This window comes from Hyalella azteca, unplaced genomic scaffold (genome assembly GCF_000764305.2).
Source record: "Hyalella azteca isolate HAZT.00-mixed unplaced genomic scaffold, Hazt_2.0.2 contig4544, whole genome shotgun sequence".
In the NCBI taxonomy this organism is placed as follows: domain Eukaryota; kingdom Metazoa; phylum Arthropoda; class Malacostraca; order Amphipoda; family Hyalellidae; genus Hyalella; species Hyalella azteca.
In genome coordinates, this window is record NW_025934757.1 from 15,369 (window position 1) to 30,782 (window position 15,414).

The 15,414-nt window shown below is 42.3% G+C and overlaps 1 protein-coding gene across 1 annotated transcript; it reads left to right on the plus strand.

The window, feature by feature from the left end:
* The first annotated feature begins 733 nt into the window (after positions 1-733).
* Positions 734-9,625, plus strand: LOC108671370. Its single transcript, XM_047880053.1, has 11 exons — positions 734-970; positions 1,298-1,416; positions 1,831-1,984; positions 2,407-2,497; positions 5,116-5,228; positions 6,632-7,102; positions 7,381-7,732; positions 7,944-8,141; positions 8,623-8,645; positions 8,813-8,982; positions 9,309-9,625. The coding sequence occupies exons 1-11, from the start codon at positions 871-873 to the stop codon at positions 9,621-9,623; spliced, it is 2,106 nt and encodes a 701-aa protein (XP_047736009.1). The 5' UTR covers positions 734-870; the 3' UTR covers positions 9,624-9,625.
* The last annotated feature ends 5,789 nt before the right edge of the window (positions 9,626-15,414 follow it).

The following is a 15,414-nucleotide window of genomic DNA, read 5'->3' on the forward strand; positions in this document are numbered from 1 at the left end:
TCCTGCAGAATTAGTGGCAATTTTTTTTGCAGCCTAAGTCATCTGCAAAGTTCATTAACAGGCGTAAAAATCCATCTGAAGTCACATCATCTCCACTAAGGGTTGTGCTCAGGCTGGGACCTAGGATGGGTGACCCAGGCTGGAAGGTGTGCTAACTGCATACCCAAAGCCTTCAAATCAAATTATATAAATACGAAGAAGCATTTACTTTAGTTTAAGTTTATCTTAGAAGACTGACACACTAATAGTAGTCTTACTAGGCACAATAATTCATGTTATTAAAGGAGTCAAGGATTACTTTTGAGTTCTAACAATACAACCTACTGGATCTAGATGCATGAAGAATAAAGATGCATAAAAGGACATAAAAATTATGTAGTCAGCAACTAAAACAGGACATTTGAATATACAACTGCAGTTGAATACAAAATATTCTATCAATAAAGCATCTACTGTGAGTTACTCAAATATTTATAGATTCATGGTACGAGTTGACAAAATGTACTTCAACTCTGAGCTTTGAACACAGTCACTAGATGCTTTGCAAATAGCTTTGAGTATGGGACTTGATTTTGACAGATGTATGGTTTTATTTTAAGTGCTGTTATGATACATACAAAATATATTTTGAATTTATATATACCTATTGTTAAGGTAATTCAATTTTGCTTGCAAATATGTATAGAAGAAGGTTTCTTGCTTGAACTTTCATTTGCTACCTTGACCATTTCTACAGAATTTAATTGTTGCTTATTAATTAGTAAAACTATTTCATTGGTATTATTTATTTATTATTAACAGATTCTTTATACTGAAACTAAGCTATAAATTTGGAAAGACCAAAATATTATGACTTGATAAGAAGTCATGATGGCTTCTTCATCAACCAGAGCTTCTGCATCTAACAGAAGCTCACAGATTTTTGGTGGTGGTCAAGACCAAAGTCCTGCTCATGCCAGTGATGAAGAAGGTATTTGTGCTGTGCTTTATTTAATGCTGCATTCCCAATAGACCAGTTGATTTCTTATGATTCTGTGGTTATTTTGTAAACTCCAAGTAAGAAGTTTTATTATTATTACCATGATGATGAATGCATTTATTTGGATTGCAGTCCTGAAGATAATTTTCCTCAATTATTTTTTAAATGGTTGATTATTAGAGATTTGTGATCATTGATTCATCATATGTGTGTGTGTGTGTATGTGCCATGCAATATCTGTTACAGGCAGTCAAAATTTGAATGCAGTTGACACAACTGTGATAATTATTATTAATTCTCCACAATTATCCCCCACAGATAGAGGTGGTGACATTGCAGAAACGCTGCGACAAAGTGCACAGTTTATGGAGGGCCCTGTGCTGTACACTCGCCGCTATGCCATGCTTGCCATGTTTGCTGCCCTCGGATTCATACAGGCAATGTTCTCACCAGAAAATATCTTGAAAATTATCAATTAGATATCATTTTGTTACCTTTAAATTTTCAACTTTCAAGTACTTTGATTGTAATTTGAAATTTGGGGTAAATTAACATATTCATAATTTCAAACATAATGTGCATGCAATTAAGTTTGACTGCAGTGTCACTTAATCTGCACTAATCAATTAAATTGCTGAGCATATGATGGTATATGAATATGCAACATCAAAATTGTGGAGGGATTGTAACAGCAAAACCTATCAACCCCATTGAACTGAAGACATATAAACATTTAAAATCAAACAATAAATGATGGGAATAATTAATTGTTAGAGGAAAGTTTGACACAAATTACAAAGATTAGGCAGCTTCTCTAACGTGACTTTTGATTGATGTTGAATGATATTTAGTGTGCAGTATGGAACACTTGGGGTCCCATAGCATCATCAGCTGTTGAAGCATATCCGGCACTCACCCCGAGCAACATCGCCACCCTCGCCATCTGGGGGCCTGTGACCTGCCTCACAGGCACCATATTCTGCACCCTCCTCATACAGAAGAGAGGTCAGTTTAGAGCTTACAACTCTCTTGCCATCTGGGGCATGTGATTTGCCTCATCACAAAAGCCTTATGCTAAATTAACTGGCGCCTTCCAAAAACACAGTCTAAATTAATTTTCATATTTATATTAATAATGAAAAGAGTGAAACACGTGATGAGAAGATTCCTAGTTGATCCTAGTAAGCAGTTCATGGATGAAAGCTTTCAAATCCTAATATTTAAATTGAAGGAAGGATTTAAAATTGAGGAAAATGCCAAAGAAATTCACAGGAGCTCCTTTTAAAACATTACCAATGAAAACGTGCTTAATTGACTTGACATTTGCTTTGCTTGTAAATTCTTGTTTAGTTTCCAATTGAAGCAAAACAATGATATCAATACTTGCACATTAAACATTTATATTTCATTTAGTGCTGATCGTGCAGGTATGCGGACTGCCATGATAGTCAGCTCGCTTCTGATGGCGGTGGGCACATCGCTGCGCTGCACCACGCAGGACCCTGCTCTCTTCATGACGTGGGTGCTCACAAGAACGTCACTTGGCTTTGTACTTTCGGTGTTCTCCTTATGACCTTATGATGAGTTTAGGACGTCGTAGTCCAAGGTCACGCTGATGCGCCGCCTTCGTCGTCCTCCGTCTCCGAGTCGTCGTCGGATATAACGTTGGACGTGTTCCGTCTATTTGCCCTCATTTGGGCACGCTGATGCAAGATGCTGTTGCCTGTCACTTGCTGATGGTAGTTTCCCATTACTGGACAGTCCGGGATCTTTCTCAACCACTTGTCCAGTCGTCTCTTGAATGTTGCAAGGGTGAACTCCCCTCCTCTCAGCGCTTTTTGCAAGGCATTAAAGAACCTCGGTCCTACCACGGACAGTGATCCCTCACGAAGAGTCTGTACTCTGGCCGCGTCTCGGTTATTAAATGGAGGAATCCTGCACCGTCTCCCCCTTCTTTCGTTGTAATATGTCCTTATTTTGGAGGTCTCACTCTCAAAGTTGGGAGCCAGTCCGTTTATCATCTTCCAAGTGTACAGTATGATATACCTTTCCCTTCTTCTCTCCAGTGAGTACAGCTCCAGGTGTTTCAGCCTTCCCCAGTAGTTTAGGTTCAGCTCCCTCATGCCGCTGATCCTGTACGTGAAGGTACGTTGCACTGCCTCCAGTTTCCGCACCGCACCCGCTTTGAGTGGCGACCAAAGTTGGCAGCAATACTCAAGATTGGGGAGAACGCGGGCCCTGAAGAGTGTAATCATTGGTGCTGCTTCTCTCGTTCGAAATGTCCGCCATATCCACCCCATCCTTTGCCGGCTGCGCGCGACTATTTCCTCGATATGGGCATCGAACGTGGCTTCAGTACTCATCAACACTCCNTAGGATCAGAAGTTGGGGCACTGGAAGGGCTGAGGGCAAGGGTAAAGCTGGAAGTAGGTGTTGGGTTAGGAGTGAGTGAAGAGGTGGGGGAGGGCGTATGGGAAGAGGCGAGGGTACCGTTAGCTGCAAGGGAAGATGAGGTGGCACCGGGGGAGGGGTGGCCAGCACTACCGGGACCGTGAACCACCCGTTTTGGTTTTTCTTTCATGGCTGCTATAAGTTTTTTTTTCGCTTTCTTTGAAATTTTTGTAACAATTCATTACGCAGTTCGTACATTCATAAGAAGCTCTGGATTGATCGAGCCTTACAAGACAATATGTCGGCAAATTAGTACATTTTAAATGTATGAAAAACTGGCATTTGCTGCATTGCAGTACAAGAGTCGCATCGCAAAGTTCCTTGCAAATGATGCAGGAACTATCCATAGGGGGTTGCGTAACAACACATTTAGCCATCTTACCTTGTCTTTCTGATTATACTATTACACTGAATATTCTACACTATTACGATGGATATCCTGTCTTACACTGAGCTCCGATTCTGCTCGCAGAATTCTGCTGAGCTCTGATTCTTACACTGAGCTCCGATTCTGACCGCAAGAACCCTGGACTTGGAATGCTCGGCTGCCGACCGCGTTGTAGGCTGGCAGGATGTGAGCAATAAATACCTTCGCCTCAAGCACACTTGCTTCTTACTTGCTCGTCTCTTACTACAGCTCAACACTTATTTGTCTTATTTGTATCAGTGATTTAATGCAAAACACTTGTCACTTAATGTAAACACTTCACTGCTTCACGTATTGAATGCTATAATTTCATTCTACCGATCTGTTTATCGTTTTTTTCGGGTCTTTTTCATATATAAAAGAGTAATTTTCTGAACAATTTCACACTGAACAAATTATACTCTTTTTTACCGACTTCCCTTATTTTCCGCCGAAACACTGGATTACATCTCTCAGGCCCAGTCTGTTTAATTAATTAACCACTGGTCATCAAAGGAAAACAATCGTCAACTGTTTACTTCACTGAGAGCCGGCCGCGACACGTACGTCCTATCCCGACGACGTTTAGTAGGGAAGTCTCATCTATCTCATCTATTTTCAAAAGAGTAACCATTGTGCACACCATCTATCAATCAAAATATTTATATACTCTTTTGAGACAGAAAAATTGCAGATTAAGTAACAGTTTGTTGCATAAGTCGAGGGTGTTCTTGTGTTGGCATTGTTTGCTACAATACAATATTGAGTAGAGCAAGGTCAGCCCCACAACGACTTTATATTTTTTAACATTCTGTTATTGTTGGCTATTTTAATGTTATTGGCTATTGAACTGTCTATTATAGGCAAATGCAAATACTCAATTGTAGGCAAATGCCAATACTCATTTGTAGGCAACTGACTACTGTAGGCAAATGCCAATACTCTATTGTTGGCAACTGACTACTGTAGGCAAATGCCAATACTCATTTGTAGGCAACTGATTATTATAGGCAAATGCCAATAGTCAATCATTTTGTTTAGTCGTGTGTTCAATTTCTTCTCTCGCCGCAACAGCATATCTGCTCATTTGACGGCAATCCTGTATGTTCAATTATTACCAATTGTTACCAACCTCCTCAAAACAGTTACAAACAATATAATATTTACAAGCTGGGGATAACAGTTCAATAAATAGGTCGAGGTGATTGTCTCAACCCATGTACATCTTTATATGGAGCTTTGTCTGCATCATCTGCTTACCTTCTCGTCACTCCGGCAGATTTGCTCACTTGGCGGCCATCCTGAACGGCTTTGCTGGGGTGGTGGTGGGCATTGCTCCCGCGCTCCTGTCGTCTCTCTGGTTCCCTGTGTCTTTCCGGACCACTGCCACCAGTAAGACTTGCCACTCTTGTCTTTCCGGACCACTGCCACCAGTAAGACTTGCCACTCTTTGTCTTTCTGGACCACTGCCACCAGTAAGACTTGCTACTCTTGTCTTTCCGGACCACTGCCACCAGTAAGACTTGCTACTCTTGTCTTTCCGGACCACTGCCACCAGTAAGACTTGCCACTCTTGTCTTTCTGGACCACTGCCACCAGTAAGACATGCCACTCTTTGTCTTTCCGGAACACTGCCACCAGTAAGACTTGCCACTATTTGTCTTTCCGGACCACTGCCACTAGTAAGACTTGCCACTCTTTGTCTTTCCGGACCACTGCCACTAGTAAGACTTGCCACTCTTTGTCTTTCCGAACCACTGCCACCAGTAAGACTTGCCACTCTTTGCCTTTCCGGACCACTGCCACCAGTAAGACTTGCTACTCTTTGTCTTTCTGGACCACTGCCACTAGTAAGACTTGCCACTCTTTGTCTTTCCGGACCACTGCCACTAGTAAGACTTGCCACTCTTTGTCTTTTCGAACCACTGCCACCAGTAAGACTTGCCACTCTTTGCCTTTCCGGACCACTGCCACCAGTAAGACTTGCTACTCTTTGTCTTTCTGGACCACTGCCACTAGTAAGACCTGTCTCTTATACACATCTAGATGTGTATAAGAGACAGNGTGTCTCTGGCTACATTTTATGCCTACTTGAGTGTCTCTGGCTACATTTTATGCCTACTTGAGTGTCTCTGGCTACATTTTATGCCTACTTGAGTGTCTCTGGCTACATTTTATGCCTACTTGAGTGTCTCTGGCTACATTTTATGCCTACTTGAGTGTCTCTGGCTACATTTTATGCCTACTTGAGTGTCTCTGGCTACATTTTATGCCTACTTGAGTGTCTCTGGCTACATTTTATGCCTACTTGAGTGTCTCTGGCTACATTTTATGCCTACTTGAGTGTCTCTGGCTACATTTTATGCCTACTTGAGTGTCTCTGGCTACATTTTATGCCTACTTGAGTGTCTCTGGCTACATTTTATGCCTACTTGAGTGTCTCTGGCTACATTTTATGCCTACTTGAGTGTCTCTGGCTACATTTTATGCCTACTTGAGTGTCTCTGGCTACATTTTATGCCTACTTGAGTGTCTCTGGCTACATTTTATGCCTACTTGAGTGTCTCTGGCTACATTTTAGGCCTACTTGAGTGTCTCTGGCTACATTTTATGCCTACTTGAGTGTCTCTGGCTACATTTTAGGCCTACTTGAGTGTCTCTGGCTACATTTTATGCCTACTTGAGTGTCTCTGGCTACATTTTAGGCCTACTTGATTGTCTTTGATTACATTTTAAGTTCGTCTCGCATTGAAGGTCTAGATGTCCTCGTTTGTAACACTTGTTCTCACCCGCAGGTGTTGGCTGCACCTTCAACCAGCTCGGCAACGCCGGCGGCTTCTTCTTGGGTCCGTTTATGGTGGAGGTTCTGGACGGCGTGGCAAGCGGGCAGCGGCAAGCAGGGCTTGACCACAACGCTCAGCTGGGCGTTGACCGTTCCAGCGAGAAGCTCCTTGCGAAAACAATCAACGACATCACTAATTCCTCCACGACAAGCTTTACTAATGTGTCTGCCGGGACTTTAGTTGACCCCGTCAATGTCGGAGCTCGTTTAAAGTTGTTGAATAGCAATGGCCTTGCTCAGAGTATAGCATGGAATACAAGTCGTGCACTTATTAGTCCTTTGATGGAGGAAGAGCTTAGTGAATGGCACGCCACTCAGCGTCTGCATGGCTTAACGTTCGATACAGAAGCTAGCGATGACGCCACTGTTTCTCCTGAAGAACAGGAACTGCTGCGACATCTCATATCAAACTACATGTTCATTGGTTAGTCGTACCGGAGGGATTAGCTCTGATTTAGGACTCTTCTGAAATTTAACCCTATGGTGTAAACTTCTCTGCCAACGTGCATTTTTAAAACTACATAATGTGTTGTATCTCAGCAGGGAGTAGCTTAGTTTACATTATTTACCACCGCACGACTATTTGTTGACTGTTTAATTAAATTACTTGCAATATTGATTATATTAAAAAAAATTGTCATACTTCACGTGTTAAGTTCAGCATTCTCATCCTCCAATTGTAATAATTCCCTCCTCCTTCAGTTGCGGGGGTGTCGCTGGGGCTACTGGTGCTCATTATAGCTTTTTTCGAGGATGAACCCCCAACTCCGCCTACGGTCCCCGTGCCGGAGATTCTCTCGCGGTCTGGCCGCTCCTCAATAGCTGCCTACGCCCGATCTCTGCGAGACTCTTCGCGTGTACCTACATCACGCACCGCCACATCACGCACCACTACATCACGCACCGCCACATCACGCGCCGCCACATCACGTACCGCCACATCACGCACCGCCACATCACGCACTGCCACATCGCACACTTCTACATCACGCACCTCGACCGCCCGCAATCGCCCCCTAACAGAGACCCTGTCCCTCGCTATCGTTCCTTTCCGGTGAGTGCTCACTTGACGTGTTGTCTTTAATTATGTGTTATTATGAAGATACATTATACATGAGTGACCTTTGCGTGCACATGATCAACGCATTTAAGCAAGCGTGGTTTTAATGCTATAGCAGCACGGGTAGGTCTTTTGCATGCGAGTGTACCATGTCTAAATAATTGTCGCATTTCAATGATTCTACCTAAAGTATTAATGTATGCAGGAATCGCTCGTTTATGGTGATGCTGCTCGCGTACAGCATAACCATGGGCATCAACGTGGCGTGGTCCAGCATGCTGGAGATCAGCCTCAGGCCTCTCGGTGTTTCCCAGGCAACTATTGAACAAATTGTTTACAGCTTATCAGACTGTAGCGTCTCGTGTGTTATGTCTAGCATCATCACCCTACCTTCCTTCCGCCCGTGACAAGTTAAAGTGTATATATGTCCCGATAATGAGATGCGTTGTGAAATATTGTGCTAACCTACAGAACCTAGCGTCTTTAATTTCTCATGCGCATTATAGTGCAGGTATTTTGCTCCGTTTGAAGACATTACAGTTTTAGTTGTAGTGTAGATAGTGACTACCGTTTGTAGGCATTATTATTCACTGTTTGTAATTGCCCCGGTGAAAATTTGTACATTGATAAAATATTTTGGCTTGAGCATTTTTTACAGAACACGGCGAGTTGGGTGGGCGTTATAATTACGTTAGCTTGGGTGTGCAGAACACGGCGAGTTGGGTGGGCGTTATAATTACGTTAGCTTGGGTGTGCAGAACACGGCGAGTTGGGTGGGCGTTATAATTACGTTAGCTTGGGTGTGCAGAACACGGCGAGTTGGGTNCATCATGTCTTACATGTAAGTCGGGGATTGTTCTTCTCTTTCTATCCTACATTCTCAGTCGTGATCATATCAACAAAGAATGTGCCTCTCAATCGGGGCGAGTCCAGGTTTTACTTGTCCTAGAATAGCAGCCTGAGATCTTAGGCAGCCAGGTATTTCTGCCTTCTGGTCTCAATTCATCTCTACGTTAGCCGATTGTTGAAAAATTTGAATGCTTTTTTTGATATTTGAAGATTGATTAATTTTAGGGCAGCTGCAAGCGAGTGCATCACTGGCAGGCAGCCTGAACTACGCCGTGTCGCCGCTCTTTTTCGAGCTGGGCATGGAGCTCGGCTACCCAGCGCCCGAGGACGTCGTGGGCAGCATCCTTAGCATGTCCTGGAATATCGCAGGAGTTCTTTGTCTCTTTGCTCTGCAGGTGAGCTTTGTGCTCACTCGCATCCTCATCTCAACTTATTTCAACCAGTTACTGTATTATTCTTATCTTCTTGATCTCAATTTATTGCAACCAATTACTGTAATAAGTAACATATTGTTTAGCAGTTGAACATTCTATATGCTCATTTATTGTTCATCAGTTTGACTTCGAAGATGAAATGACATTTTTCTTGTAAAATTCTGGCCATCTTCAAATGTCCCTCATTTTCATTACCGCTGCTTCACATCTTAACTTATCTTTTTATTAAATTTAAATTTACTTATGGGAAATTCTTTAATATGTTCAGTAATGTATTGACATAACAGCAACAAGGCGCTGACCTGCACTCTGCGCTGCTGCTGGACTACACGCTGGTGGCGCAGGGGGTGCTGGTGGTGGTGCTGCTCTTCTTCGTCAAGGAGGAATACCGGCGCTCGGGGCCGCAGAAACTCGTCGAGGAACTGCAGTCGACGATGCGACGAGGACGCGTCGACTACGACGACGTGTCAGGCTACGGCGTCAGCGACGACAGCGACGACGACGAGTCGCCAAGACGAGGAATTTCGCACGTACGCCTCTTGGCGGACTCCTCGAGCTCTGAGGACGGCGGCCATGACAACCCCGCGTGTGACGTTCCTTGAGTGGGGAGGGCGGGTGTGTGGGGAGCTGTCTCTTATACACATCTAGATGTGTATAAGAGACAGGACTAATTCAATACCGTTCACTGCTATATGACACTGGATTGAATCAAATTATTTGTGTTCATACTTTCACGAATTTCATCAGCTTATAAGCATAAAATTGTAATTTTCTATGTTTCAACTGAAAATCTAATTTCACCGGCACCACTAAGGAATTTTTGCGACTGAATTAATTCAACGTAAGAATTGAGAAAATTTTTCGCATATCTGATTTGCCNGTGTGAGGGGAGTGTAGGTGTGTGGGGAGTGTGGGTGTGGGGGGAGTGTGAGCGTGGGGGGAGTGCCTGGTGTCTGTCCTGCTCCAGAACTGCTGGTGGGTGAGATAGTCTGCTTCTCCCAGATGAGACTGGAAGTCTCCTTGTTTTCTTCTGATGTTCTCAAAGCAATAACAGATAGTAACTGATAGCTCGTGCCTTCACATTCCATTACCTCACCGCGTGAGTCTCTAATGTATTATTTAGAGCCTCGGTCCGCGTTGAAATGTTAAATGATTCACATTGAGCATCGTGCTCGGGGTGGGTCTGCTCAAATACTTGCGTTCTTTTGAACGAGTCAATAGTTATTATTTAGCTCTTAGTTGACGGCTTCGCAGTAGTTAAGTTAGGTTGGGTATTTACTAGCACATAACTTCCGTGATATGTTTATTAATAAATGTAATAAATTCGTTCAAGACTCACCGTACCTTTTTTGTTGTCAGGCAAGCTCATTTGGGCCGCTTAGTGTTGTGTGTACACCTCTGCTCAGTGACGTACACGGCTGCTTAGTGACGTACACGGCTGCTTAGTGACGTACACAGCTGCTTAGTGACGTACACGGCTGCTTAGTGACGTACANAGTGGCATGTTACTGGCTGCGTGCGCCGTACAGATGCCATCTCGCTGGCATCAGTGGCATGTTACTGGCTGCGTGCGCCGTACAGATGCCATCTCACTTGCTCAATAATGTCTGGATTTATAACAAGTGCATTCTTCTTGGGATTGAATTTCTATACATTATTTATGATCGCATTGTCAGTAAATATTTGTATGCTTTTCATACTATTGCTGATTAAGTGAACGATGTTAGTGAATTTTGTTGTGGATATAATGAAACACATTTGTTCTATATCGAATCTCTGTTTGGATAAGTTATTTCTAAGCGTAATTTTTAACCAGCCCTTTTAGCTTTACGCTAGTCAATATATACGAGGGCTGAAGTTCTTCCCAACTCGGCAGTTTTCATCGATTTAGGGTATTTATTAACACAGAAGTTCTTCATTGAAAATTCTTTACTAAATCTCCAACAATAAAAGCAACAGAGCATTATTCTCCTTCCTTTTTTAAAACTAAAAAAAGTGCTCGAATTAAAACTTTAGATTTCTAATTAAGTCGTTTCGAAATACCCTCGGTTTTTGTATGTCGCCTGCCTGATCGATGGAAGCTCACAGTGTTGCCTGCCACGAGATTTTGGAAATAAAAATCATAGTCCACCAAAATTGGGAGCTTAGTTGGGCTTCCTCTAAGTGGCCTGCGCGAGTATCCTGCCCAGGAGGCGAGGCAGGATTACCTACATTTCCCTTCTCTGTCTCTCTCGTGCGGGCGGCCGACGTCCCGTGTAAGCGACCTCTTGTTCGAGTGTCTTCGTTTCTGTTCCTATTCTGTCCCTCCTTGTCACCTGTCCCTCTTTGTCTTTCTGTCACCTGTCCCCTTTCCCTACGTCCATAACCTCACGTCTCTCCTACTTTAGCTGTGCAATATTATCGCAATATACAGGATGAAGTTACCTTTTGCTAGCTGGGCATTCATGCCGTCCAAATAGCCGATCATTTTTTATGTCCCGACGAACTCTTATTCTATTTCTCGCAAGTTGAACCCTGCCGGCATTACTTTTGATATGCAAATAAACAGTATTTTATCAATAAAGACTATTTTAATTATTCTTTATCCTATGATTCAATAGAATGTCGAGCAGCTTTACGTGTCGTCGAGTTGCCGGTTGTAGACAAGTAGAAGGCTGGGATAAATTATTTTCCCAGAGCTGGCTTGGTGCTAATATGGCAGATTTTTCGGTGCAAGAAGTTTTCGATTGGGATCGCGGAACCCGTGTTCTTTTAGACCTGTATAGGAACTATAGGTCATCACCCACATAAGTTAATGACTTAATGGGCATTTTTTGGGTGGTCATGGAGGATCTTGCTGCAAGTACCAAATTCATCTTGCCGAATAAGAGCTAAACTTCAAGCACAGAAAATTACATACCCAGTATTTTCTTATCAAAGCTCATGAGGCCAGATTTATAAAAGCTGTCGCAACTTTTAGTTTACGTTTTTATCATTTCGGAAAGTCATGCAAAAGTCCTATTTATCCGCTTGATGACAACAGAGTCTGAAGATACCACGTACAAAGAAGTCCCATGGGAAAAGGTGGGTGATGCTTGCACAGACGGAAGCCGTAGCTTACTCGGCCCCAAGTAAAACTGTTTGGCTGATTATAAAAAAATAACAATTTTAATGTAATGAGTCACTGCATGATCCTCCAAGCCATTCCCTGCTGCACTCGAAGTCACATTGACCATTGAACTGTAGGAGAAGCACTAAAAGCACCTACAACGTTGTAGGAGAAGCACTAAACGCAAGGCTATTGCGAAGTTGTGCAAAGACATAAATTTTGTCCACCAAAATATCTTCCACGCATTTTTGATGTGGCTGCTTAAGAAAAATATTATTGTTTGTTCTTTTGAACTTTCTTGTAAACTCTAGATTTTTATGGTTGTTCATAGGATTAAATGGAGTGTTTGTTATAGATCATTATAATAATGATAAAATGTAATTTGAATTGACTCAACTGACCAATACAGGGCTAACAACGCGAACAGGGCCAAGCTACCACAAGTAACAACTACGAGGCACAGAGATGCGTCAGGCTCGTAGATGAGCTTACTTTAATTGGGAAACACAGGGTTTAGATTCTAGGGTGAAGTGTCCTTTTCTACAGCCCTTCCAATAATTATTTACCGTGCAACTTCAATTATATTACGAAATGATTTGCAAACATAAAATGTTCACGGGATTTTGCTTCATTACTCTTGTCAGAGCATTCCCGCCTCCGCCGGAGCTCGAAGAAGAAAGTGATAGCAGTTGCCAAGCAGCCCGCCATACACAGACGCAACCTAACCTACCGCGCTGCTGAGGGCTAAGAAGTGTAGAACCTTGCTACCGTGACAGTCGTAACTCTGTAGTGTGAGTGTTGTGACGTGCGCTTCTGAATAATTTTATTCCCGCATTGTTCTATAAATGGCATGCGCTCGAAACTTATGAGTAAAACTCTACCAGTGTCTCAAAACTGGCTGAGCTGCTGCTAAACTTATAACTGCAGGAATTCATGATTTTATTTAGAACTCAATTAAGTCGGTTGAAAACCATTAATTAATTGCTGTGACTTTCATGAAAATATTTTTTAATACGATAAAAACTGCTAGAAGTGTATTTTTTAAAGAATTTCTAATAGCGATTTGGTGGTGGGGATGCAGGGTTCATGTAGTATTGGAGCTGCTAGAGTTCCATTGGTCTGATTGACTGGCTAGGCTGAATTGAGTGTTATAAGAACAATGTTAACGGCTTTGAAGAATATTTTAAGAATTAAATCTAAGAAAGGAGAGGTAAGCTCTTATCAAGTTACTATCAATGAGTTACTCAAGTAACTCAATGTAATCAATTTTAGTCCCAAGTTTACTATTATTGCCTTTGTGTTAAGGTAATACTATCAGTGATAGCATGCAATAGTTAGCAAACTGAGAGTGAGAACAGTATATCGCATTTACTTTAAATGTGATTCAGACTCATGATTCGTAAGATCGCATCTGTTATTGACCGGCGAGAGCAATAATTAGCTTTATTTAATTCAGGTACAACAAATTCGGTGTACAAACTATCCAACGTTGCCGTATCATGCCATATGGCATATGTAGTACTTTTAGCAGCTGAAAAGTGTTCAACGAATAGACGGTGCCGTCAAAATAAAGCTCATTACAGGAGTTGTAGATTATAGAATTGAATCATGTCATGAAGACAACTTTGATGTTCTTATAAATCAGACCCTTCAAATACGGGCTTTGTGAAAAAAATGGCTCAGAGTTACACACTTACGGGCTGTGTGAAGTGTAGCTGTGAGTTACACAGTTACGGGCGGAGTGAAGTGTGGCTCAGCTGCTCTGGGTTACACAGTTACGGGCTGTGTAAAGTGTAGCTCGTAGTTACACAGTTACGGGCTGTGTAAAGTGTAGCTCAGGGTTACACAATTACGGGCTGTGTAAAGTGTAGCTCAGGGTTACACAATTACGGGCTGTGTAAAGTGTGGCTCAGGATTACACAATTATGGGCTGTGTTAAGTGTAGCTCAGGGTTGCACAGTTACGGGCTGTGAGTGAGCTGAGACATTGGCCTGGATACTGCGATCGATGTTGAGGTATTCTCTGGAACTAAGTTGCTATGCGACTGCGAGGGCCGTCACAACGACGAACCTGTGTGAGAGCTGACTCTTGACAGCTTATACATTTGACCGATATCAATAGATTTATTAAACAAAGCCTAGGAACGATACGGTCATATGCTCAATTTGCGGTTCACTTAAATAATGTTGTCAATATTGCAGAATTAGCTACATCTGGTATAGGTGTCAACCAACAGTGTGTATGCTTGGGGTTTTGTAAATTCCGCTGCTTTTTACCGGACTGCACGCCGCAATCAGCTTAGGTAACAAGATTCAGTGTCGGCTCGGCCTCCAGCAGTGTAGGTGGTCGCTAAGCATCGAAGTTGTAACTGGGTGGTCGAGGCGCAAACGGAGATATAGATAATTAGATATTCCAATATGAATAAGTGTTCCAATGTTTATCGCATACGGATATAAATATGCTAATAATATGGATATTAATATGCTAATATTCATTTTAGAATAAATATTGGATATACATAATCCAATATATATGGCGTGATATTCAAGTTTTTGAAAATAGTGGATATTTTATGCAATTTTGCATTAATCATCCAGTATTCCTATGTCGGATTTTCATCAATATTTATTACAGAAATATGAAATCGAAAGAACCTTGTATTGGTTTTCGTATGAGTTGCGCGGGATCCGGAAAATGGAGTTGAATCAAAGCCTTCTAAAAGCCTAACTATTACTACAGCTTTTGAGCTAAGAGGGGAATTATTCTTAAGGGAAATCTTTAATTTTTTTCACTTATTAAATTCATGATCATGCTTGAGCACCTGGGGAAGTGAGTGAGACTTTGTCCAAATAGTTTCACACTTTTTGTCCCTTTGTAGGTCATTCTAACCCAGGTTGGCCCGGCTTAATGTATTGTCAGGGCAATTCCGGACGGTCCGGTCTATGTTCGTGCTCTTGGTGAGAAAGTGGGTCACTACTTGGACAAAGACCCCCAACCACAGACCCAAGTAGTGACCCCCACCCAAGACCCAAGTGGGTCACTACTTGGACAAAGACCCATTCATTTTTTCGAGTAAAGATAAGAAAGCATCGCGCTTTTGTCGCCGGAATGCACTCTGGTGTTGGCAAAATTGTTCGGCCGGCGCGTTTTTTGACTTGGCTCCTGGTTAATCTTTCCTTATTTTTCCTTTCCCAAATGCATAAAATTTAATAATTTCGTTAACTGTGATCCCGTAGTTATTATCAACGTTCTAAATGATGAGTTTCATTGCCGCAAATTAATTGTAGTCCGACTGCTTACCAATT